This window comes from Platalea leucorodia (genome assembly GCF_965183815.1).
Source record: "Platalea leucorodia genome assembly, chromosome: 6".
Taxonomy (NCBI): Eukaryota; Metazoa; Chordata; class Aves; order Pelecaniformes; family Threskiornithidae; genus Platalea; species Platalea leucorodia.
The window spans coordinates 41,765,522-41,791,514 of NC_138828.1; the positions used below are offsets into that span (position 1 = coordinate 41,765,522).

The 25,993-nt window shown below is 36.5% G+C and overlaps 1 protein-coding gene across 3 annotated transcripts in view; it reads right to left on the reverse strand.

Moving 5' to 3' along the window:
* Window positions 1-25,993, reverse strand: part of FSTL5 (follistatin like 5) — a 362,482-nt gene that overhangs the window by 283,546 nt on the left and 52,943 nt on the right. For all 3 annotated transcript variants that reach the window (XM_082314957.1, XM_082314955.1, XM_082314956.1), the window contains one exon: window positions 14,878-15,016. In XM_082314957.1, coding sequence (XP_082171083.1) covers window positions 14,878-15,000 — 123 coding nt within the window. In that variant the 5' untranslated portion in view covers window positions 15,001-15,016. The remainder of the gene's footprint in view (window positions 1-14,877; window positions 15,017-25,993) is intronic.

Here is a 25,993-nt window from a genome sequence, read left to right on the forward strand (position 1 = left end):
CAAAACTCAGGCACAGTCTCCTTTTCCATGCTGGCTGTATTTAAAAAGTAGCTGCTGAATTAATGGAATTCTTAAAATAAACAAAGTGCTAATTAGTCTAAAACATACGGTAGATTGTCCTTGATATGTGACAAAAATTAAAATAATTTAATAAACATAAACCACTAATTACAGAAACTCTGATGAAAGAGGGAGTGCAAACTTATTTGCTTGATTAACATTTTATAATGAAAATTTATCATTAGTCATATCATAAAACGTAGTTAAAATGCAGAAAATTAATTTTGTGTTCATTACCTTTAGTGTTCATTCTGCAGTGGGGGTACTTTGTTACTATATAGTAACTTTAAAAAACAATTAAAGGAATAATTGTTTTTAAAGATAATTTTTCATTGAGCGAGGTACCAAGGTAATTATTTCTACCATGTTGTTAAAACATATACAAGCTGTGGTAGTTGAACCGCAGCATATTAGCTTATATTAATACAACAGCTTTAATTATGAGAAACCTGAATTATACGTGTACAGAAACTTTTTATTCATGGATGAAATAGTAGCATGGTCACAGCCGTAGAGAGCAAGTGCACATACAGCGCAAGACAATTCGGTAAACTATTCTCCGAACTAATTTGACCAATGACATTGTGCTGAACATTTGTGTTTCAAAAAAGTTTCACAGAATCAGACTTCATCAGACTCTCAGCAACTGCAGTACAATTGCAATTTATACTAAAAATGCATGCAAAGCAGAAGCAACAACATTTACTTTTGTAAAGCTGTTCTGTTAAGTAGCAGTAAGCAAGGCCTTGCTTACTGCAGTCAGGAAGAATGAGCAAAAAGCGACCCATTTTCCTGTTGCTCTTGTCAGAAGACTGCTTCCTACAGAGCGCTCTGTAATTTAATGTTTGCACCAGGATTCTTGCACTGGTATTCTGCATACACAGCTCAGTCTTGTTAGACATTGCCACCATTTATGGCAACAAATTCTGGGAAAATAATATGCCACAGGTTGTTCTTGTATCAGTTACCGCATCATGTGAATGTAAGATTGTGTGAAGGAAACAAGATGCAGAGCCAGGTGGCTAGGTAGAAATAAGGAAAAATATAAAGCTGTTGAAATTTTCAGGATTAGTGACATTCCCAGGATTTAATATTACTAGATATTACAGTCTTAGAGTAAGCCTTAGAGGCCTCTGGAGAAAATGTGATGAAGTCTTGAATTCATGAACCCTTATGAAAGGGACCCAACAGTATTTGGGTCAAAACAACAATAAAAAGCCCAACCACACAGGTGGGGGTGGGGGGAACTGTGAAATCTTCTGATTTGGTTCTTGGTTTGCTGATTTAGATCCCTGAGGAATATGCAGAAAAATCATGGCGGACCCGGGAAGGGGAGTACGAAGCAGTTGTACCTCTTTGCGCGCAGCAAATTACAACCCCTCAAAGCAAAGGAGAAGCACAGAAGAAATAAAGATATGCAAAAGTTCCACATCATCTTTTCTATGCCTATATACTTTTAAGGAAAACAATCTCCAGACCGGGCTTCAACAAAGCATGCACTTTCTTCTGTCTACTTTCCCTCCATAGAAATTCTACACAAAGGCTAATCCACAGTTTTCCTATTTAGGTATGTCTGACGGTGCATTAAAGCAAATCACCTAGATGGCAGGGCACATACTAGTCTTAAAGAAAGCCTTGGACCGTGTGAAGCAGAGCAGACAAAGCCTTCGTCCTCAAGGTGAAACAATTGCTCTGGGCTAAAGTTACAGTCTAACTCCTAATGTTCTTCAGTACCAACTGCATCGAAGTAGCTTCATGCTAATGTCACAGTAACATTGTATACACCACATAGATTTCTGGAAACCCGATTACATTCTACAAAATAATATTTCTTTTCCAAAATAGGCAGAGAGAGAAAGATTAATGCATTTTAAAAGCAAGGATTCTTCCGGTAGAATTGTTCATGATACATGTGGACACATTTCCTAAAACTGCTGCCGACTGTGAAGAGACCTGCGCGCAGCAGGCTGCAGATAGCTCCTAAGGGAAATAAGCACCCTCGAGTTAGGCCTATATGCCCTGATTACTATTGCAATTGAAAAGAAGCTGAGAAGTAGTTTTGATTTTTATCTTGTCTTTAAATTCAAGGATTCTCATTTCACTAAATCATTGCTTTTTAGTAGGACTGTAAAGTTTTCTATTGTCTTTTTATTTCCGATGTAAGATCTCGTCCAAGAGGAATCCTAAAGATTCTATGAGCCCCATAAAACAGTAGGCAAAGGCCAAATATGGTCTTTCCTTCATTTTACTGAAGCAGAGAAGGGCCTGTTTTCCAAACTTTGTCTTTTTTAAAATGGAAAAATCAAAGAAAATCTTCATGCTGACTTCAAGGATCAGTTCTTCCACGGGCTGTTACCCTTCTATACTTACACTGCTCTCTTCAGGACAATTGTCCTAAAACAACTGGCCACAGTTCTGAACTGAAGGGGGGGAGGGGGGGGTCAACAGAACAGGCACAGATGCTTACTCTGAGTAAAGTTCTTAGGCAGCTCACTCTTACAGAAATACGATGTAACTATAGCTTCTTTAATATGACGACTTCATACTTTGTTCTTTGATGACAGACCAAATACATGTCAAATTTATAAGCAGTTTCATAGCACATGACAGAAAAACGTTCTACCAATTTTATATGGCTGTGCAGCGTTGCTGTTTTTATAATGCTTTAATCGTTAAAACACTTAACGCACGGTTTAAGTAGTGGAACAAGTATATACTTTTGCATTGAAACATGTGCCACTATGACCAAAACAGCTTATATACTGAAGAGTGTATAAGCCAATTTATGTAATCAAATCCAGGCTACAACTCTCCCTAGCTAAGTTAGAGGAGCTAGGAATGCTACAGAAATGATAGCTATACAGAAGTAGATTACTGCTAATTGTGCATATTTTGCATTAAACTTCAAATGCTCAGACATTCAGTGTAGAATTACTTTCCCATGCACTGACAGAATAAGACATACTTTCTTCTAGCCTACCAAGAAAGAAAAGAGATAAAATAGGACAGTTGATAAGGTGCTGTAGATGAATATACTTACCTCATATAGCTCAGAAGCTAATCATACTCAGCATATAGATTTATTTTGAAATTACCTGAGGACACTCCAGATTTGAGTAGGCAAAGAAGGAAGAGATCTCCAAGAGGCAATCTTTTAGCATACTGAATTATCACTGGAAATTCTGAGGGACAGTATTTAATAGGTATTCTATTATCTTCCCCCTCATGTGAGCTCCTAAAACTCCAGGTACCCTCACAATTACTGAAAAGTATTATATTTCCTGACAATATAGTCTTATTTTTTCCCAAAAAAAAACCCAGTACAGATGGATCTTAGCTACTCAATTCCCACTGACATTAATGGGAGTAATTTGCCTAAAACCCCTATTCTTTTTTTTTTTTTTTAATATCAGAGATGGTTTTTAAGTGTAATTTTCGAAAGCGTAATTTTCTGAAAACCACATAATGTGCGTTGCATTTTATTGTTCAGCCTGTCTGAGGCTCATTCAGATCTTATCTTTCCTCTTTGCAAATTTTTGTCTAGATAAAAGAAAAACTGCAGGAAGAATGACAGCTAGAGAGTATAGACACGAGAGCATCAACATCAATTACCTTCTTACAATCCAGGAATCCAAGTAATAGTTAGTCTGTGTTAGGACATAATTGTGGGTAAAATTGTAGTATATGTACTAGTATTGATTAAAACCTACATGCTGAGAAATTTCTAGGAATAATATTTTGTTTCTACCATTCATCTTACGAAGGCAGATAAGGTAGCGTTGCAAAGAAAGAGAGAAGTTCATTATATGAATATTAATCATATTGAACCTGCCCTTTTGTAAAGTGTTTAACTACATATTTGAGGAATACATTCATTTTAACCAGAGATTTGATGACAGGTTATACCGTATTACCCAACGTGTGACACTTAGGAAACCAGAAAGTAAAACTGAGATGACTTTTTTTCTATTAAATCTTAAAAAATTCAAGATTAGCTCAGTATTTTCTTATTTCAAATTAATATTTTGTTACAATTCATTGAGTAGGAGAATTCAGTTGCAAAAAGTTATTTGATAGAATTAGCAATGAACATTAAAAAGATGTTATTAATTTCATGCAATGTTAAAGAAATATTTATTGCTATTATACTTGGGTCATATAAATCTACTGTTCATACATTGCATTGTTCATACGTTACATGTTCATTTATATGACCAGTATAATTGTAGCATACATAGTTAACAAGCTAAATTAAACAAAAACATAAAAATGCCAAAGAGCTAAAAAGACGTCAACTGAAACAATAATACGTTGCTCATCTCTTGGATCACTTTCACAAGGTCAAATAGTAACATTTTTTTACTGTTAAAGTTTGGGAGATCTTTGTTTTAACTTTTATGGTTTAGGCTTTATCCTTCCATGTTCTGAAAAGCATTTAAGTGTAGTCATATCAATGCATAACAATCAAAACAGACATAATGAAGACATCTTAGACTTTCCATTTTCTTTGTGTGTCCGGCCTGAGCAGAGCTACCAAAACCTTTAAGGTTTTCAATGGGCATCTTAACTTTTAGCCCCATTATTTGAAAGGCAAATAAAACCAGTGTTTTGGAGGGGTGGGGTTGCAGGTTGGTTTGCTTGGCTGGGGTTATTTTTGTTGTTGTTGCTGCTGCTGTGGTTTGGGTTTATTTATTTATTTACAAAAAATAAATCTGAAACTGAAAGACAAAACATTCCCTTAGCTTTTGGTCAAGGGGATTTGAGCACACTGATGGATGTAGTGTTCTTGTCTGGTAAGATTTACCATGGAATCAGTTACCAGAAACAAATGGAGCGCTCTGAGCTGGACTACTTACATGATCCCACCAGCAAATATAAAAGAGGAACAGTAAAAATAAGATGTCGTGACAACTATTCTCATCTATGCAGAGTCACCCTACCCCAAACTGGAGGCATTTTAAGGTAAGCATAAGACTACTTCAGTAACAAAGGCCCATGAGGGCCTGGCAGCCAGGAGGGCCAACCGTGTCCTGGGTGCATCAAGCACTGTGTGGCTAGCCGGTCAAGGGAGGCGATTGTCCTGCTCTACTCTGCACTGGTGCAGCCTCACCCTGAGCACTATGTGCAGTTTGGGGCGCCACAGTATGAAAAGGATACAAAGCCACTAGAGAGTATCCAGAGGAGAGCCATGAAGATGGTGAAGGGTTTAGAGGAGAAGCCGTATGAGGAGCGGCTGAAGTCATTTGGTCTGTTCAGCCTGGAGAAGAGGAGACTGAGGGGAGACCTCATTGCGGTCTACAGCTTCCTCACAAGGGGAAGAGGGGGGGGCAGGTGCTGATCTCTTCTCCCTGGTGACCAATGATAGCACCCAAGGGAACGGCAGGAAGATATGCCTGGGGAGGTTTAGGTTGGACATCAGGAAAAGGTTCTTCACCCAGAGGGTGGTGGAACAGGCTCCCCCAGGAGGTAGTCATGGCACCAAGCCTGACAATATTCAAGAAGCATTTGGACAACACCCTCAGACATATGGTGTGAATTTTGGGGTTGTCCTATGCAGGGATAGGAGTTGGACTCGATGATCCTTGTGGGTCCCTTCCAACTCAGAACATGCTATGATTCTATGGAAACTAAATAAAATATACCTAAACCTAATATACATAAACATAGATCTATGTTTCTTACCATGGGTCCTTTGCAAAGCTTTCAAATGAAAAACTTTAAGCTGATCAGGAAAATAAATGCTAGAGAAATAGCTTACATATTATAATAGCAAATACTTTTACTGCAAGATAACAAAAGCCATGGTTCATATGAAGTACAGATGTTTAACCTGACATCTTGGTAATCTGAGATCAGGACAGTTGATAATGTAAAAGAAAAAAAAAAGGTATTTCATCAAATATGGTTTTATCCAAAACATATCAGATTTGCCCTCCCACGGCACATTACATTCTTAGTAAGATTATCACAGTTCAAAATCACTACTGAAAAAATAACTAGGACAAATTAATTAAAGAAGAAGAAAGAGTTAAAACTAGTGAGATATTTTCCTGGTGTTAAAAAGAGATAATTTTTTCTGAACTTGTTTTTCTACCACACAAAGTAGAGGACTGAAAGTCTTAAGGATGTTTTCAAATATGGATGTTGAAAAGAGACATGGATATGAGACCTAATATTTAGTCAATCTAATTGGAGCCAATTTGAAAGGAGTCTAATTGTATACAAATATTGTACTTTAATTTTATACTCAAGCCCAATGTAATTAACAGTTTCTTACAAAGCATTATTGCTATATGTCAATGCTGCATTTACTCAGTTGGGAGTATCACTGTATAGATGCACAGTATACTGGTGTTTAAAACAAATGTTTAAAGTACATAATTATTTTCATTTAAATAGCCAATTAGAATCACAAAGGTGAAAAATGAACCAAAAACTAAGTGGATCATTATTTAGTTAAAAAAAATGAGGCTGGGGTACATCCCAGTTTGTCTGCACACCAATAAAGCTATTATACACCATGTTCATTATTTAATAATACTTGTATATTGATTTTTGCATATTATTTTTCACATTATAAGCACCGTGTGTGCTACAGGACATGACTTTCATTTCAGCGAACCAAGAAAATAAAGGTTAATAAAGATAATAAATGTCTTCATCTTCTAGGTAATGAAAATAAGTATTAAAACCTTGGGAAAAATGACTGAAAAAAAAAACCAAAACAGTGGAAAAGAATAAAATAGAACATTTGGCTGACAAAAAAAAAAAATTAAGAGAGACTGAATTATATACAGAGTAGTCTTGAGGACCTGAAGAATAAGAGCCAGCAAGGAAGGCATGGAAAAGAGCCAGATCTCATAAACTTATGTAGCAACATGCACTTAAAGTATCTGGCCTCTTTCATCATCTTAGAAATCCAAACTGCACAAATTTGAGCAGGAGCAAAGCAACCCAAATAATATATAAAACAAGTTTCTGGCTTTGTTTTGCTATTACTATGATTACAATTTGTGATAATGATTTGCCATTGTAAAAGAATACAAAAAAATATATTCATCAAGAATCTGAAATAATAGCTGATATAGACTGTGTTTGCATCACCTCCCTAACACGAGAAAGGCCCAAAAATCATAGTCTTATCTGTTCAGAGGCCAACTGGAAATCCTCTTCCTAGAAGGCAATGTGAGAAGGCCAAGCTGAGTACTGTAGAAGATAATTACACTACCTCCATATACCATTACTTTATATTTTATTCTTTGTTGCCAAGCTGACACATTAAATTAAAAAGGCAATGTTAATCAAAAGCTACATAATACATGGGGATCTCATCATCCCTTAAAATAACTGGGTGAGATTAATCCTTTCCACAGCGGTGATTTTCAGTAACAGGAACACAACAGACAGGTACAGCAAGAGGTTCTGTGCAACGGTAAAGACGCACCTTTTCTCCCTCGCTAGCCCCACAGACTTCATGACTAAAAGTTTATAGCTAGATGTTGCTAATGAGTTAGCAATGGAAGCATCTGCAAGCAGCTTGAAAGAAAAACTTCATACTTGCCTTAATTCCAGACTTTGACATCCCTTTTTTCCCCCCATAATGAATTACTAGTTGGAAGAAGGACTATAGAAGAAATTTTACAGAGAGATTTTACAGGCAACTTTCCTAAGACTTTTCAAAAAATGCTCTGAGCGTGTAGTGAGAGATAGTAAAAATACCATGTTTAATTGATATCAGCTCATACAATGATTGTAATGGGACTTAAAAAAATTAGCCAAGCCTTTTGAATGCTATTGCCCACAGGAAAAAGCAGATTAGAATGCAGAACATACTCCCTCTCCCTGAGAAAATCAAAATAAAAAAGTTTCATAAGACTTCTTGACTATAGTTAGACAAATGATTAAGGGGGAAAAAAAGAAAAAGCGAGTCTTGTTACTCAAAGGAAATCCTGGAATTTGCATAGGACATAGATACTGTGTTCAGGGAGCCTCAGAAGGAAGAAAATTCTCTTGTTACCTTAGAGCTGAGAGCAGCATTGACATGCTCAGGAAAAGCTCTGTTCTTAGTCCTCAGAATTCACTGCTGCATCGTACTGGAATGGATTTTTTTTTTTTATCCTCTCTCTCTCTAGGATAGAGGATTTTAGAGGATCAAATTTTATGACTTCTCAGATCCTTCAGGCAAACAGACTTTCCAGATAAACACTGTGAACTATAAACCTCAGGTTGTTTGGAGACCAGACCACACAAGGAAAGCTCAGGCTATTTTTGAATCCTGAAGTACTACTTTCTGTGCATTTCTTTCTTGGCTATGATACCCTAAATGAATATAAAATCATTGAACACTGAGCCTATCTGTATTTTGCAGGTGTTTCATTATAACACAGAATGTGCTATTAGTTGAGGGAGAACATTTTATAACCTTTGGGCAAAAACCTAACTGCAGAACATGTGTTCTGTGCTTTGTGCTTATACATTCAAATTTGGTTTTAATAAACTGGGAGAACATGCTTATGCCACTATACATTTTCCTCTTGCTTTGTTTCATTCAGCCAAAGTCATTATTGCCTAAACACCTCTAAACTGGACCTAATTCTAATCTAACCTAAACACCTCTTAACTGACTTAATCCTGAGGCCTAAATTAATGAGAGCCAGAGTTGACCTGCGTAACTTAACAGCAAACAGCAACAGTAAGAAGGGAGGGAGAAAGAAAAAGGGAAAGAGGCAGGTTTTTCAAAGGAAGTTAAAAGAAACATTTTAGCCTGGAGAAATAACACAGACAAGAGTGACTGCCGCACACCTGATTCAGATCCCATTAGCCCTTTGGTAAAACGACCAAATAAGGGCAAGGCTGGAAACAGTTTGAATCAATATGGCAAAATCAGTTGTTAGAAGAAGTTCATGAAAGCTGTCACAAACAAAGCACGTCCCCTTTGCTGTACCCTCTGTACCCTGCTGCTGAGTTGGACAAAAAGCTCTTTCCTGACTGAAGCTCCTGCCCAGGCCCAGGCCGAATTCCAAATTTCCTCAATTTTTCCCTCTCTTCTTTACCCAGATTCCCCTGACTGTTGCTCCTCCTACTCCTGCCCACTCTCCCCAGCTTGCTCTTACTTAGGCATTACAACCCTAACTATAATGAATGTAATGGTCTTAACTCCATGTCCTGGTTTCGGCTGGAATAGAGCTAATTTTCTTCCTAGTAGCTGGTATAGTGCTGTGTTTTGGGTTTAGCATGAGAATAATGTTGATAACACAGGGATGTTTTCATTATTGCTGAGCAGCGCTTACACAGAGTCAAGGCCTTTTCTGCTTCTCACCCCACCCCACCAGCGAGCAGGCGGGGGTGCACAAGCAGCTGGGAGGGGACACGGCTGGGACAGCTGACCCCAGCTGACCAAAGGGATATCCCACACCATATGACATCATGGTCAGCATGTAAACTAGGGGAAAAGCTGGTCAGGGGTCCACTGCTTAGTACCTGGCTGGGCATCGGTCAGTGGGTGGTGAGCAACTGCATTGTGCATCACTTGTTTTGTATATTATTATTATTTTCTTTTTCTTTTCTGTCCTATTAAATTGTCTTTATCTCAACCCATGAGTTTTACTTTTTTTTTTATTCTCTCCCCCATCCCACTGGGGGAGAGTAAGCGAACGGCTGTGTGGTGCTTAGCTGCCTGCCAGGTTAAACCACAACACTCCATGAGATCAGAATTGGGCCTAAGCAAAAGGTAACCAGGTGACGATGACTAATTTAGCAGTCTTCACTGATTGTCCCTTAAGACTAAAACCAAACAACTCCCTACCCATAATGACATCATTCACAATGAGGCACTGTTAATATTATTCCCTGCCAAACCATGTTAATCACCTGGCTTGCAGAGGAGGGTTGTGCATTCATCTGTTAGATATGCAGACTTGGCATGCTCTGGAATATAAATATGAATGTATAGGCTATATTCCGTATTTCTTAGTTTCTGACAGAGAATCAGAAACCTACAGCCAGTGTTCCTTTGGCTGCTGCCTTCCTGTTTATACCTGGAAATCTCAAGGCATACTCTTTTCCACTGAAGACATTGCATAAACATTGCTCTCTGTCAGAGCCATGCAAATTACAAGCAGCAAATTCATTAGGATGCTAGAAATACTTCCTAATGATTTCAGGTGGGAACCTAGGTATTAACAAATTGCTTACAGTACTTCAGCAGCAATGCAAGAAGACTCCCAAACGGAAAGTCCCTTACAAACTTTTCCAGTGTTCTGACAAATGAAGAACGAAGGCTTAACTGGCATAACAAGAAATTCACATGCTAGTCAGATATAGCCTAATATTTTCAGCATAACCATGTAAGTGTAAGCCATGGCAGTTCAACAAGGGAAGAGGACTGAAAATAAAATTTTCAGGAGTGCTTTGTAATATTCTTTCTCCATTCTACTTCAAGCCAACTCATCTCTTCCTGGTTTTGACTATTTCATATCTAAACGATGCAGTCAAACATATGATCTTTATAATGGCCATGATAACGAGCATTATTATAATTATAGTTTGGGACATAATTATAGTTTAGGCGTGAACTGCTGCAAGTTCTTAGACCTATAAAATATTATAAATTATGGCAGATTTTCTGTTAGAAAATTTCCAGAAAAATTAAGCTAATACTTGAAAGTCAGCAGCTCATCTTAGGTACTGGATATTAAAAATTCCACTGTAATACTAGAGCAGTTCCAACTAATGTATAATAAAATTAGAAAACCGCTCAAAGTGGAAACTTATCATTAATACAGCACATGATAAAATGGAAAGTCTGCTGAAGAACAGTCTGTTAATTCCTACAGATCGAGTTAAACACACAAAAATACATTTCTACGCAGTAAGAAATTTCTGCGTAAAGGATATAAAGAACAAAGTTGGGAAATTGACAATATCCACAGCACTAGATCTAACTTTTGGTTAGTGTCAGAACATGGCAACTTCACATACCGTCAGACTGCTCTGACATTAGCCAAGGAAACATTGCAGTCCAGACTCAGAAGTTAGTTATCTATGTACTGAAAGCATATTTTACTATGATATCCTGCACAGTTTTAACAAAAAAAAAAATGTAATATTGGAGACTGAAAAATAGTAGTTTCAATTGCCAGTGAAAATGCTGGTTTCTTAAAGGCAGCACAACTGTCTTCTAAGGAAAAACCGGATGCGGGCACTCACACATTGCAGCACTGAAAATTTCTATCAATAATAGCAATTCTCCTAGTTATTTCCTCCACTGAAGAAGGATACGAGTTCCATACAACTGTGGCATAAGAATTAAATCAGCTATACATTCTATTGTATCTAAAGTAGCATGAGATATCGCCATATAATTGTTAAAGTATCTGTCCTCATAATTAATCTATTATAAATAATCTTAAAAAAAAAAAAAAAACAAAAACACAAAAATCTACGGAAACCAAGAACACAGACAATGCCATCAGTGGAGGAGGATAATGATATATTTGAATACTGGAATACTGGAAAAATGTATGTTCATAGTCCTTTTCTGAATGCAACATAGGTACACACAGAAACCCAAAAACTCATGAAGGCAATCTCTTAACTGGAAGGTTCTCTAATCTCTAAACTGGACCTTTAGGTCACTTTTTACAGCTCCCTGAAGAGCCAGGTGACTTACCTGGCAAAATGTGCTGGGACTTCCTAGTGATCTACCTGCATGGCTTGCCTTCCTCTGCAAACCAGGATGTTAGGAATCACATCCCAACACAGAGTTACCAGATAACCAAACTACATACCTCCTGGGCCTGAAAACTAATAAAAAGCTACAGACTAAATAGCCTTGTATGAGAACAGTGGGGTAAAGATGTGGATAAATGATGTATAAAACAGTTAGTAAAACCTCCTATGTACTATTAGTCCTTTGAAACAGATTGAACATTTCAGCTCTCTCAATTAAGTTATGCAAGTTGGATTATTTGTTGCAGGTAAATGATAAATATCATTCAAGAGAGGTGGCTTCATTAACTATTGAAGATGTAGAGGGTTTTTGAAAGCTGGGGGGGAAGCTAAGGGACAGTACAAAGATAGATAATATCAATGTTTTCCTAAGTAAAATGATTTCAAAAGGTTTTGAACAACCTATTAACTAAATTTGTGCTACAAATATTTGTTATTAAAACATGAAGAACTTCTCAATTTAGTTCATCATACATATTACTCTCAACCTATTAAAGCAGCGGTTTAAGGAATATTGTCTCTTTTTTGCTGTCATGACATTTAGATTTTCTAAAAACACTTTGTAAATCTTTTTTAAAAGATTTTGTAAAAACTTTTTTTTAAATCTTTTGTAAAAGATTTTCTAACATGCTTTTCTAAAAAGTTTTTTCTAAAAATCTCTTTAAACCTTTTTAATTTTCATCAGTAAAATCCCACAACTATTAGGGTGACTATATAAATTGAAAAAATATATAAAATAATTATACTTTATTATATATAATTATTAATTATGTACTACGATGAATCACAGAACGGTTGAGGTTGGAAGGGACTTCTGGAGGTCACCTTGTCCAACCTCCCTGCTCAAGCATGGTCACCTACAGCAGGTTGCCAAGGACCATGTCCAGATGGCTTTTGAATACCTCCAAGGATGGAGAATCCACAAGGTCTCTGGGCAATCTGTTCCCATGCTCAGTCGCCCTCACAGCAAAGAAGTGTTTTCTGATGCATAAAATTTTTCCCTATTTATAAAGTTTTTTCCTTATGCATGTTTTTCTTGTGCGTTCAGACTATCATGCATTCAGACTAAATGCCTACTTGTCATTTCTGTGCATGAGGAGCTGATTTTGTTCATAATCCCTTTTAAAACAACAAAGCCTTTATGATACAAATGCCTGTTCTCAACATGAACACAATTACTTTTTTCAAGAAAATACATAAATACGAACAGGACTGTTTTTCCCTGCAGTCTGACATTTGCAGTTGCTCTGGTTGGACGACTGTCCAAGTCAGATAAATTCCCCTTTAATTGAGCAAGAGTGATTACTCTTCCCCCCCCCCCCCCCCCCCAATCTTCGCACTCATAAACTTGCATACATATTGCTTGATCAAAGCAAATATGACTCTGCTGATACTCATTATCATATTCTGTTTGTAGTAAGTATTCTACTCACATAACTAAATCTAAGCACTTGATATATTAAGTGTTAGATTAAAGCAGAAAGTCTCCTTTACCATATTATTTACATGTTTTGAATGTGTATCTGTGCCAGAACTGGTTTTAAAAATTGACTTTAGAGAAGTTTTGTGTTCCTAGGTTTTTTCCACTAACATTTATCCATAATATCAAAAGCTGAACTATACTAAACCATTTTATTTTCATCTAGACATATTGCCTAAGAAAAAACCCCACCACATATTCTTCACTTTTCATAAAGTGGATACACTACTAGTTTATCATTCTTCCTAGATTTCAAAGTATTTTTCTTGTGCTGTTTTATCGTATTTTGTTTAAAGCTGACAAATGGAAGTAAACTGATGAGACTAAGTTTCTGATTTTGCAAAATACTCAGTGTGAACACCTGCATGCTTATACAGTTATGTATTTACTTGACTGGGGTCTGATGCATTCTTTATTCTGATTGAGCAACATTCCCTAGAGGATGTACAATTTTATAATGAAATTTAAATTTTAATATTTTATTTTCCCTCTGTTAGAAACTTCCTATATTTAACATACATAGTATACAATAGTCAGCTAATTTGCAAATATTCTACTCGTTTGAGCAGAACTCAGTTATCAGTTCCTCCTCCTTATATGCTGAGATAGAATCACGTGATATGGGATAATTTTTTTCAAACTGAGGACCAAGAGGAAATAGCTTTCATATTTTATAAAAAGTATTGAGAAATTAAACTAGCCAGATCTTGAAATATTAATAGAAACTAACATTAGAGTTTCTGGCTATAATTCAGACTTTCTAGTTGAAGCACCTAGATTCAGAGGAAGGGGCAAAGGAAGTTTTTTTATCATCTTTGTTGCCTAATTGTAGGCCTTAGGGCTTCTCAGATGTTGATCCCATGACTAGCATGCCAAGAAGAAAGTAAGAAGTTGATCAGATCTATGCTAGCTTCAGACAGCCCATGGAGATATTAGAGCTTTCTTCCTTGTTTTACAAAACCACAGCAGTTTCCCTTCTAGCTACCAGAAGAAAAGCAGGATTTGTTAACTGAGAACTGTTTTGGAAGTCCTGGATTCATGACAAAGGTGTCGCAGGTGGGCAAAATTTGAATGGCATATAGTACTTGTAGCTGGGAAACCCAGTATCTCAAGAAACACCTGCATTATGCCATGGTTCAAAACTCCGAAATTCAGTGAGCACTGTGAACATCTACCTCGTGCAGACAAATTTTTATTAATCAGTTAACTTCAACACTATGCTGCTTTGACAGGCAGTTCACCTGGTTGCTGCTTGGTCTAAAATCCAGTGAGCACTGGGACAAGTTGCTGCCTTAAGCAGATGCTGACAGTTGCTTTAAGAGACAGCCTCTCCTGGCTCTCTCTCTGAGTTTCTGTTAATATACATAATCTCTAGTTTGTGAGACTAGAACAGAGCTTAGCTCACTATCTTTGAAATATTTCTATGTTTTCAAATCAAAACAGCTCCTGTTTCCTTGTCAAATCAAGTCTACACTTTTGCAGGTGTTGTTACTGAAAAAGTTAATTTCTGAACATTACTCCAATAAACACAAACAACACAAAGCTGGCATGTAATTTATCCCTTGATCATGGAAGAAAAGCCAGAAGTGCTAGAGAATAATCTGTACCTTGTGGCGTAATCTTACTAGGGGTTGATAGGGCCTAAAGTCGTATCCTTCCTTGGCTGGCCACCCGTCTGCTCCCAGCAAAATGCATCCAAGAAGTAAAACAGCTGACCACCACATAAACATCTTTACAGGTCTGTTCCTGTCAAAATAAAACATGAAAGTTCAGTGACAGACTGCAATATTACTTCGGCACAAGTCATATAATAAAAGTTTACAATACTGATATTCCATTTGTGGACTTGAATAAATAAATATAGTAGAAATAGGGTAATCCATCTGGCACAACAGCAAAAAGGAAAAGAATAAAAAAATAGTAGCATTTAGGACCACAGTCTCAATTCGGTTGTGCTGAACTGAACATTTTCTTATCACTATTCAATACTCATACGAGACGTTCACTGAGGAAACAACCAGGAAAAGCCTCAGAAAAGATAGGACATAATAGAAAAGCAGCGGTGAAAAATTCATCACTGTTTTTCTCAAACGAAGGAAAGAAGATGATCATCAATGACACATTCATCAACTTTTTCATTTCAATAGTCCCCTGTGATGCACTGTTCACAACCTAAAAGTGTAAAATATTTTGCATACGTCTATTATCTTTATCTTACCAGCAACGAGGTCTAAAATGTAAGCAAAGCACTGTATTTTCTGCCAATATACAGTTATTCTGGAGAAATTTTTAAATTGCATTATTGGAATTATGTATAGTCTATAAGCTTTATTGCATATGTCAGCATTATAAGAATATGGAAATAAGTCTATTAAGTAAAGTCCCCACATCCTGCCCCAGAATTCACTGCAATCAAGTGCAAAATTCAGGGTAGATTATTTGAAAAAACTTTTCTTTGATGGGTTTGGGTTTTTGGTTGTTTCTGTTTCGGAATCCCACAACTCATGTTGCAGATGACCTGAACTGGCAAAGCACTACCATGGTAAAGGCACCACCATTCCATTACTTGTTAGAAACAAATCCAAAATAGCAAATGACATCTTAAAGAACTCTTAGGTCACAAGACACTTCAGGAAACTACGTAAATACTTTTGTATTAGTACTAATGACATTTAGTGAAAGTTGTTTGTCTTCAGAAATAGTTGTTTGAAACACTGTTGTTGGTAGTTTTGTATATATGTATTGCTTCATACTTGTCTAATGCTATTTTGTGATTAGAAAGAAAAATATTGCCATCCCAGAGGAGACTTTGCAATAATTCTTAACAGATATTTCATAACATTGCAACATAGTGTCTTTTACTTCGAGTACAGAAGGGGTTCAATAACTATTCTTTGCATAAACAACAGCACCTTCTTGAAATTTGTGTAAGAACACTAAAAATCACAGATTTCAAATAAACTTATGAAACTTTATTATGATGCACTAAAACCTGAAAGAAACACTATTTACATCCAATTTTTCTTCTTATGCAACTCTTACAATCGCAGACCGCTTACACATTTCACCTTCATAAATTGAAATGTTATATAAAGAAACAAAGAAGGAGAAGGACAAGGCCACTCTTAATAGTTGATGCAACCTTTTGTTTCATGGAAAGAGAAATCAGCAGAAGGACAGTCACTTATTTGCAATTTTAATATTGAACCAGAATGTTAAATTAACAATTTCAGACTTTGTATTTTAAAGGTATGTCTTAACAGTAAATACCAATACCTACCTAGTAGATTGCATACAATATTGTATGCATACAATTATGCACAGTTATAGATCTTGGCCACTTCATCGGCGCTCTGTCCATAAATTTGTCATCCTGCAGTCATCGTAACAACTTAGTGCTGACTGCAATGTTCCAGTGTATTTTAAACTAGGTTATCAAAAGATTACTTTCTATTCAAATGAACAAAAAAATCTGATTTTTCCAGACAAAACTGGACTGGTTTGATGAGCTAGTCCTACTTTATCGATCTACCATGACACGTTAAGATGTGACCCATTAGAACTAAAACTAGGATATTAGATACTGATATTAGAAAGGGAGATACACAACAATCTGGAAGAATACACAGAACGGTTTCTAATGTTGAAGGCTTTGACAAACTTATGTTCTGAAATTTATGAGAAAATCCTTGCAGGAGATGCTGAAAAAATCATAGAGAATTTGTGTCAGAGCTGCCTTTGACTGGAGAAAGACATTATAACTTCATAAAGATAAGATCAGAACTATGGAAGACCTAAAACAATCATACTCACAGATTTTATAGATACATATGGCATAAGAGTTTCCTTATATGGTTCCTAATGGACCTACAAATGTGCATTTCATAAGTCGTTTCAGTACCTATTAGAGATACTCGATATTTATGATTGATATTCAGCACCTGTGTTGAAAGTATCATGCTAAACAGACAACACAGCAAACTGATCCTCATCACTGTCCTGTAACATGGGACAGAGACGAACAATTTCTATGCAGGCTTATACATAAACACTTATACATAAGTGTTTATTATTTTTTTCCCCTTCTACCTTGCTTCTAATGCACTTATCCTGCTAATGTAGAAATCTCTGATAAGAATAAAGATATACATGAATAAATACAAAACATCATAAGTGTGCCCAGAGTGCGTACAGAATATTGAAGTCTTGCCTAACCTTTCCCTTTTTATAGGAAATCAGCTGAGCATAAAATGTGAACAAATTGGGGATCACTTATTATCCTATATCATTTACACTCATGCTCCCGGCAATACTGTTACACAAACTGTGGTTTTGACTCCTATCATTCTTCATATAGCAGCAGTCCTTGCAGTCACCCGAAGGCAGGGACTGCATAGAATTAATTCATGTGGAGATATCAAAGGTATTAAATTAATTCTATTCACAGTCTTAGGATTGGGATCCTGCATACGTCTGCTACCCTTCTTTGGGGACTAGTCTACCAAACTTGGTAAAACCACTTAACAGTTGCTGTCTGTTTCATTCTCATTCCAGCTGAATTCTACCCGCCTGCCTAGCTTTCATATTTTTAATTCAAACTCAAGCTTGAGATTAATATACCATACTACTCTGACACCACTTATCTTTTGTTCCACAAAAAACAATCTCATTCTGGGTCTCCCTGTTAATAAAATTTAAGATCTCTTCTCATTTATCATTGCTTATTCCAACAGTTCCCACTTCAAGTACCATTTTTCGGTACTCTGGCTTTTCTAATATACACAGCAGAGGTATCTCTCCTAGGACATCTCTTGCCGAATAAATTAAGCAGTGAATGATTTGAAACAAAGACAACAAGCTCTACTACAGAGAGGTATTTTACATAAATAACTTAAGGCTTGTTCTTTTATACCCATTCAGTAAATGGATATTGAAGTGATGACAGAAAGTGACAGAGTGAATAAGTTTTCTTGGGTTCCCCTCGTACTTCCACCAAAACAGAACTGCTGATTCGATGTTCTGGTGGACCTTTACTCTGGGGTTATTACAAGAAATGTAGCTCACTGACTTGAAACGCTGGAAAATATTATTTCACAACTCTGAGAATTCAGTTATGTCATGGAATGGCATTTTCTTTCACTGCCTCTGTATTAGTTCTCAGTATCACTGTTATTGGAACAATAAGTCCATTGCAAGAGAAAAAAAATAAGAAAAGAGAAAAATAAAGAAAAAAAACAGAATCTTGACTTTTCATCTTGAAGAAAACACTCCTTTATTTGTGTTTCTTGAAAAAAAGTCTTTGAAAATAGTTTATTGTTAACTTTCAAGGTCAGAATCAGATTAGTTTAGCAGTTATACATGCTAAAACTAGCTATGCACAGTTGAACATTTGTCCCCTTTGTGCACTTGTGGAGTATCTCTCCACACAATGAAAATTAGATTGGAGAACAGTCATTTCACAGAAGACGGTAAGGGCAGCCACATTCCACCACCCTCCCATCTAAACTGCATATATTTTAGCCTCGTGTGGTGTAAAAGAATGGAGTCCTTATAGTTTTGAAAATTGTTTGACCCCGAAAGGCTTCTCCTTTGTACTTGTCCACAAGAAGAGAAAATTATTACATGCTCAGTTGCTGACTTCATCGCCTGTTACTTGGATAACACTTAAAATGTAAATTAAAGAAGTCAGCTTTTTGGACAGATGACACCTAAAATCCCAAAAGTATGCAGGTGTCTGCAGTTCTTCTTTGCCTTTCAGAAATTAAAAAAAAAATAAAAAACAAAAACAAAACAAAAACCCCCAAACTATTTTTTTCAAAGTATCATAAATTTTCAATTGAACTTATTACACAACTTAAGTAGTTATTTATTTAAAAACTACTACCAAAAACCACAGTTCTCCTTAAAACAATGCTATTATTGTTTATTTATGATCTGTCCTTAAAGACTTACATTGCTAAAGAGTTGAATTAGAGAGATTGAATAAAAATGAGTTTTCAAAGCTTCATTACAACTCTAGATTTTGTTGCTGCGTATAGTGGAACAGAAAGACATACTGTATCAATTCCATATATTTATGATACCTAAAATAACTTGCTTCTAATTTCTATTTGGAGAGACCGCACAAATGATAAGTTAAGGATTTTTGTGCATTTCTTTTAACTTTTTTATATTATCAAACAATCAGAAATTGTGTTTTTAAAGGATGATTATATCATGCACTCTGGGGCAAAGTGACGTGTTCCTGAACTCAAATTTCCATTATTGATCTAGATCTTGTTTACTCATTGATTATAATCTGTCAGAATTTGATGTTTCAGTGTTTGGATAACATTTTTCTGTATTTTTAACTTAATGAATTACATATTTGTATAGCAGTTGCTTTTAGTTTTTTATTATATGACTACTTTTATTTTCACTTCTATTTGTTTGTTTGTTTCAAGTCATGGTGGACATACTGAGTTTTAAGTTGTCAGAAACTTTTTCACAGATTGTTAAATCTGAATATATGAATGACTACAGTTACTTGGCATGCTTTTATTAAGTGCACAGGATATTATATAAAATAATGTATCTTTCACAAGAACTGGAGATAAGTAGGCTTAAGGAATTTCAGGATCAAACAAATGGTTAATGCAGTTAAATGTTATAATCAAAACTATGTTTCATAGGAAAATACTGAAAATCAAAGATTTTAAGCATTATTAATACAGATTTCAATAAACACTTTGAAATACGAGAGTTCACAAAATACAGAGCTCCTGAGTACAAGCAACTTAGTCTTTTGTATTTTTCTGCTATCACCATTTGGAAAAGTGGAAAAAAAAAGTTCTACTTTGATCTCCCAGACAGTATATATATTTCTGAGAACTTTGGAAGGGGCAGGGGCGATGGTGCGTGCGCCTCAAAGATGAATAAGGCATTAATCTCACTTTCTGTCTCTCAGGGGACCTGCCACAGACTGAAACTTAGGATCTGAATTAAGCTGCTGCACAGCCAGAGAAGACGGGAGAGGCCAGCTTTGAAAGAAACATTCCAAGAAATAAGCAAGTGTTATTCAATTATATTTGACAATTTCAGTGAAACGCTATTGAACAGATATTTTTCTTCTTGGGTTTGTCACATCACTGAGGCATCACCCAGAAAGTAGTGTAGTGAATTTGCTCGTGCTGTGAAAGTTGTGAAATCGGATTGTCAGGCAGATACTTTCCTGACCTTCACCATTTTTTCCAAAGATGTGTCTGTTCATGCAACATACTTCGGTAAATATAAGCTCCACATATTACAATACAGGTCCTACATACCTGTAAGGATTTCAAGATAAGACAAGGTAACAACTTACGCGATGATTAATATGATTATGAACAGTCTACCATTTTCTAGGGATCTCGATTGAGTATCATCTGACATCTTTTGGTCTTCTGAAATTATTTAAGTTATTTCTAAAGCCTTGCAGAAATAAGTAGTTCCACCCCATATTTTCACCACTCTAATGTTTAAAAGTTCTTTATCCTGCACGTTTATTTTACTTTTCACCCACTTCACCAGGGGCTGTCATTAAGCAGCTATTAATCAAAATGTACCTTGTATTTCCACAAACCTTGCTCCAATTCTTTTTTTGCACCAAGCACTGATGTGATACTGTAAAGAGAGGCAAATACTGTTTAATGAGTACTTATTATTAAATTGGTGGCCAACGGCAGATGCTTAAAGGATAAGTAAAGAAACGAGAAGAGAATGAACAAGTTAGTATATTCCCCCGAGTCCATTTAGTGCCTGAGCTAGAAACTGCAGCTAGCCATTTTGTCTAATATCCACTGATGGACTTTAGCTCCTTAAGTTTGTCTGCTTCCTTTTTTAATTTATGTACATTTTTATTTCCATAACATTATGTGGGTGTGAAGAGCGTTGCTTCTTTATATTCATAGAACCATGTTTGGAAATCTGATGAGTTTATTTTGTTTATTCTCTCTTCAAACAGAGACCAATCTGTACCTCTGGGTTCTCCTGTTTCTTTCTCTGTACATTCCTCACTGTATTACATTTTAAGGAATTTAACCAGAGACTAATACAGTACTTAACACAGGGATGCACCAAGCACTTAGATATCAGGATATTTTCCTTGTCTTTCGAAATTCCTTTCCCAATAATTGTCATAATCTAAAACATTTTAATATACATATAATTTATAATACAAATTATAATAATATATATTTTATAATTTGTTATATACGTTTATATTTATGTAATAAAGTATATAAATAGTTTATAATATAATATATAGGTTAAAATATAGAGAGAAATAAAAAATATTTCAGCATGTATTTTAGTATAGATATTATTTGTCTGCCACTAAACACTGCCCTGAAATTCTCAGAAAACTATTAACAATAACTCCCATATCTTATGTCCTACGAATGCAAACAGCTAATTTACAGCTACCCATTGCATGCAAATAATCAGGGTAGGGTGGCGGAGTTTCCTCATTTCATGTAAATAATTAGGGTGCTGGGGTTTTTTTTCTCATGTGCATTAATTGTCTTATTAACAATGAGTTTCACCTGCTGTTTCATCATGAAACTGATGTACATTGTGGGATTCTTCTGGGTTGTTCTCTGTCAGCCTTAGAGTTGCCTTAAAAGCTGAGGAAGGATAAAGTGAAGGATATGGAACAGATAATGGTTACTCCTTATTTCTCACTGTAAGTAACTTTTTCAGTACCAAACTTAGACTTTCCTTTCTGATTCTCAGAAAGCTCTGTCATCTTACTTTTTAGCCTGTTTCCAGAGCACTCATGAATCTGATGCACACTGCAGTTTTCTCACTATTGACTTCTCTCCATTTCAGTTGCTTCTGGAACTTTTTGATAAATTATTATCCATAAGAGGATCCTTTTATTCCGTGACAAAGTTGTTCCTTAAAACCCTTGGGTGAGGAACACTGCTGGGAGAGCTGTATCTTCTGAACTGGCAGCTGGAAGACCTTAGGGCATCTCACTTGCCTCATGTAGGTAAGGGAATTGAGACCATAAGGTAATTCCTCAAGCAAGTAACCTGTTCTGCCCCATAGAATTTGTAGCTTGTGTTACTGTTCTATCATCTTCTTTTCATAAAATTTCCAAAATCATTATTATATTGAAAACCTCCTTATAACAATATTTACACGTGTTCAGTTTGCAGCCATTCATACAGAAACACTTGGTTATGATTTAGTTGTCTTATGAAGGTATATATATTCTTCAAGCTGACCCTTATCACTGGGATGGGGGAAAAATGCACTGTTCAAACCAGAATTGCAAAGAAGAAAGATTAAATCACCTTTTTCTACTGAAACTTACGAAGCACAAGTATGAAATATTTTATTTCATTAAAGAAAATTCTACTCAGTAAAATTCTACTTCGTATACACTCTTTATTAAAAATGCAGTCATTGAATAAGTTCGATACAGTGCAATCAAACACAATTTAGTCTGCTCAGCAGAGCAACCGGGGGTAATCTTCTAGCCTTGAAACTTTCGGACTGTCTTAGAAGTGGTTTACGCTGCCAGACGCTCAATTATACTTAAATCACTATTTTACTTATCAAAAAAAGGGCAAAATACCATAAAATTATATATAACCTCTACTGAGCTTAGGCTGTTGATTTTACAGCATTAGGGTCTTTGTGTTTCCAGATCTGGTAGTTGATGCTGGATAATCTTCAATATTTTTATTGCCCTCAAACCTTCAAACAGTGTTAATAACAGGCATAGGATTCAAATACACATCCAAACTCTGAGGCAGTCTTACATAAACTGACTATCCAACCTCTTTGAACTTTAGCTATCCCTAGTAAATTCAATGTACGTTCTTCGGTAAGCAAAGGCACCTTAAACTGATACATATCAGGACTTGGACGCTATACTTCAATATGCATATGCAGAAAATACAGATACTTACAGTATTTGTGTGTGATGCACATTGCCTGCTTTATCTTAAAACTAATTACAATATTACAGTCAGTAAGAAAGGAATAACTGCTCCGAAAATAATTGGTTCATTTATTCAGCTCCTAAGCCACCAGCAACAACAAATTTTGGGGGTGGGGGAAAATACTGCTTACCTATTTTTATTTCCATAAAAAGGTGTGTAAAAAGTAGTATACCAATTAATTCAAATATTTTTCAGTGATTTTTTTTTTTTAAGCAAAGAATACAACATGAAAACTTCACAACATTGCCACAGTTATCCCTGTTGATGAGCTAATCACCCCTATGTTTGAGAGAATTTCTTTCAGTTCTTGAGAAAATGCAATGCGAAACTATCTCCCTTTCCTGTCCTGCTAAGGCTTTTCACCCTTGCAAGTTCAATATCTTGTGGAAAACAAAGTAAATCCCAGTTCTGACACCTTCCTTATGAATATCTAATCATGATTAATATTCTAGAATACCATGGTGAGTGCTTCCTCTCAAAGTTTATTATGCTTTCTAAATCTTCTTAGCAGTTCATTGGTAATGTAAATTCTGTTCTCTGCCTGACTCTTCCTTTGGAATTGTTGGACTAGGAGAGATGTTGCTATTTTGAGAGTTTAGCAAATATATACTAAGCACTATTTTACCTCTCCCCATGCTGTAATCTTCACAAAGACTGAAAAAATATCATACGATACACAACCAGTTCCAAATGTGATAGCTATATATACATACAGTATATTAAAAAAAAAATCTAATTAATGAAAGCTGGCTTAGCCAGAGTTTATATGAAGAGTGAAAATATATACCTAAATATGAGAATGCCCTATTTTAAAATGTACATATATTTAAAATTCAGAAATTTTTAACTTTCAAAGAAATTCTTTCCAAAACTCCCCAGCTATTATGCTCTTGTTCTGTGTTACTAAATGGTGAATAACCAGGATATTTGTCATTAAGAACAGAGACATAATTCATTTGAAAATACAACCATTCCACTTCAATAAACTGATTTAATCAACTTAATGCACCTACAAAGTATAATAAATGAAATTTTAAAAACTGGCTAGATCACCACATTCCTCCTACCTTTAAGAGAAAAGACACATCAGATATTAAACTGACATTGTTTAAAAGGTCATTTTCAACATATCAAGGAGTAGTACTGTATACCCTCAGGACATGTCAGTCTTTGTCTTTTACATACTATTAAACTGAAAAAAAAATTAGAATAAAATTCATTGTCTATTTTGTGTGGATCAGAGAAAGAGCATAAGTTTAGATACCATATTCAGTGTTATTAATAGGTTTATAATACAGCTACAGTAGTAAATATAAACTATGCCTCATTGCCCGTGACTTTGAACACTTCATTGTATATACTGATAGATGCAAATACCTGTCAGGAAAGAATACGCTGCTACCTTTCTTAAAAAGCTTTTGCCTACCATTATGGTTTCATGGCAGAAAGGCATCTACCAACAAGATAGTTTTTGTATAAACAGAGATTATTATATTGCATGAACTTTGAACAAGTAGCAGAAGTTTTAGCCAAAAGCGCGTCTTCTCCCATTAGCCTGCCTCCACTATACCACACACGAGTGCCTCCACATCTTTACGCGCAGCCTGCGTCCTCAAAAACCTCACAACAAACACCTCCAAGCTATCACAACAAAAATGGGGCTCTTCCAAAGTAATCACAGTATCAGATTCTCTCTACAAATGCAGCCATAATCCATATCTAGCAAAGTTTGTCCTCGTTAAAATGCTACGTGGAAAGCAGATCACAGCGTCGTGACAGCAGCTCTCCCCCCCAGGACTTGCTGCCAGCTTTCACGCACACCACACCTCATGCTGCCACCCTCCAGTTCTCCTCCAGAAGTGGCAGCCACACTCTGAACCGGAGTTGTTAGGTCACCTCAACTGTGTACAGCAGGCTTGGGGCTTGCAACAGCGAAACGCAGCGCTACCACGGCAGCCAACAGCTCATGCATCTGTGTACCAATCTGTTCTGTCTCTCAGCAGCTACTTTAGGCGGCTTGCAGCCACCGACTACACAGGCACATGCTCTTCATCCTTCACCCACTGAAAGAGGCTGGCACAGTCATTTCAGAACAGCCAGCGATGCCACTGACAGCTCATGTGCTGGAACACACAAGCAGAGAAGTATGGGTTTTTTATATCTCACAAAAAGCACTCACCATGCCAGATGAATCCTGCCTTCTGCTGACTCCTGTCCATCTCTCCCTCACTCCTTCCCTGATTTAAATTGCAAAACGATCATGCTGCACAAGTAGAAGGTGGAGTGCAGACCCTTGCGCTCCTGGTCCTGTACTACCAACACTTGGTCTTTGTGTAGATATTACAAATACGTTAGGTGGCTCTGAGATGTATCCCCGGGGCACCTCCACGGTGATCAGCCAGCACAAGGGCCAGGTTTTCCTTGCCTTTCGCTGTTACTCCCTCCCTGCCTTCACACTGCTCGCGCTGCCAGGTGCCAGCACGTAACCACAGGAGCCCAGGCAGCGAGCACCCGCGGGGGGACGCGAGCGAGATGCATCTGCCCGGGGCTCTTCTACAAGAGCTTCTTTGGAACTGGGCCTAAAGGCTTACAGGTGGCTCTCGGCAGCCCAGATGCAAGCGGCCTGAGTGTGGCAGGGGCATTTCTGAAAGGCCAAAGCACCTGGAACGTGGATGCAGCAGGGACACTTATTAGGTGAAGTCTTTGCTGCTAACTTCATGCTCTGATTTAATCTTACCATTTTAAGTATCTT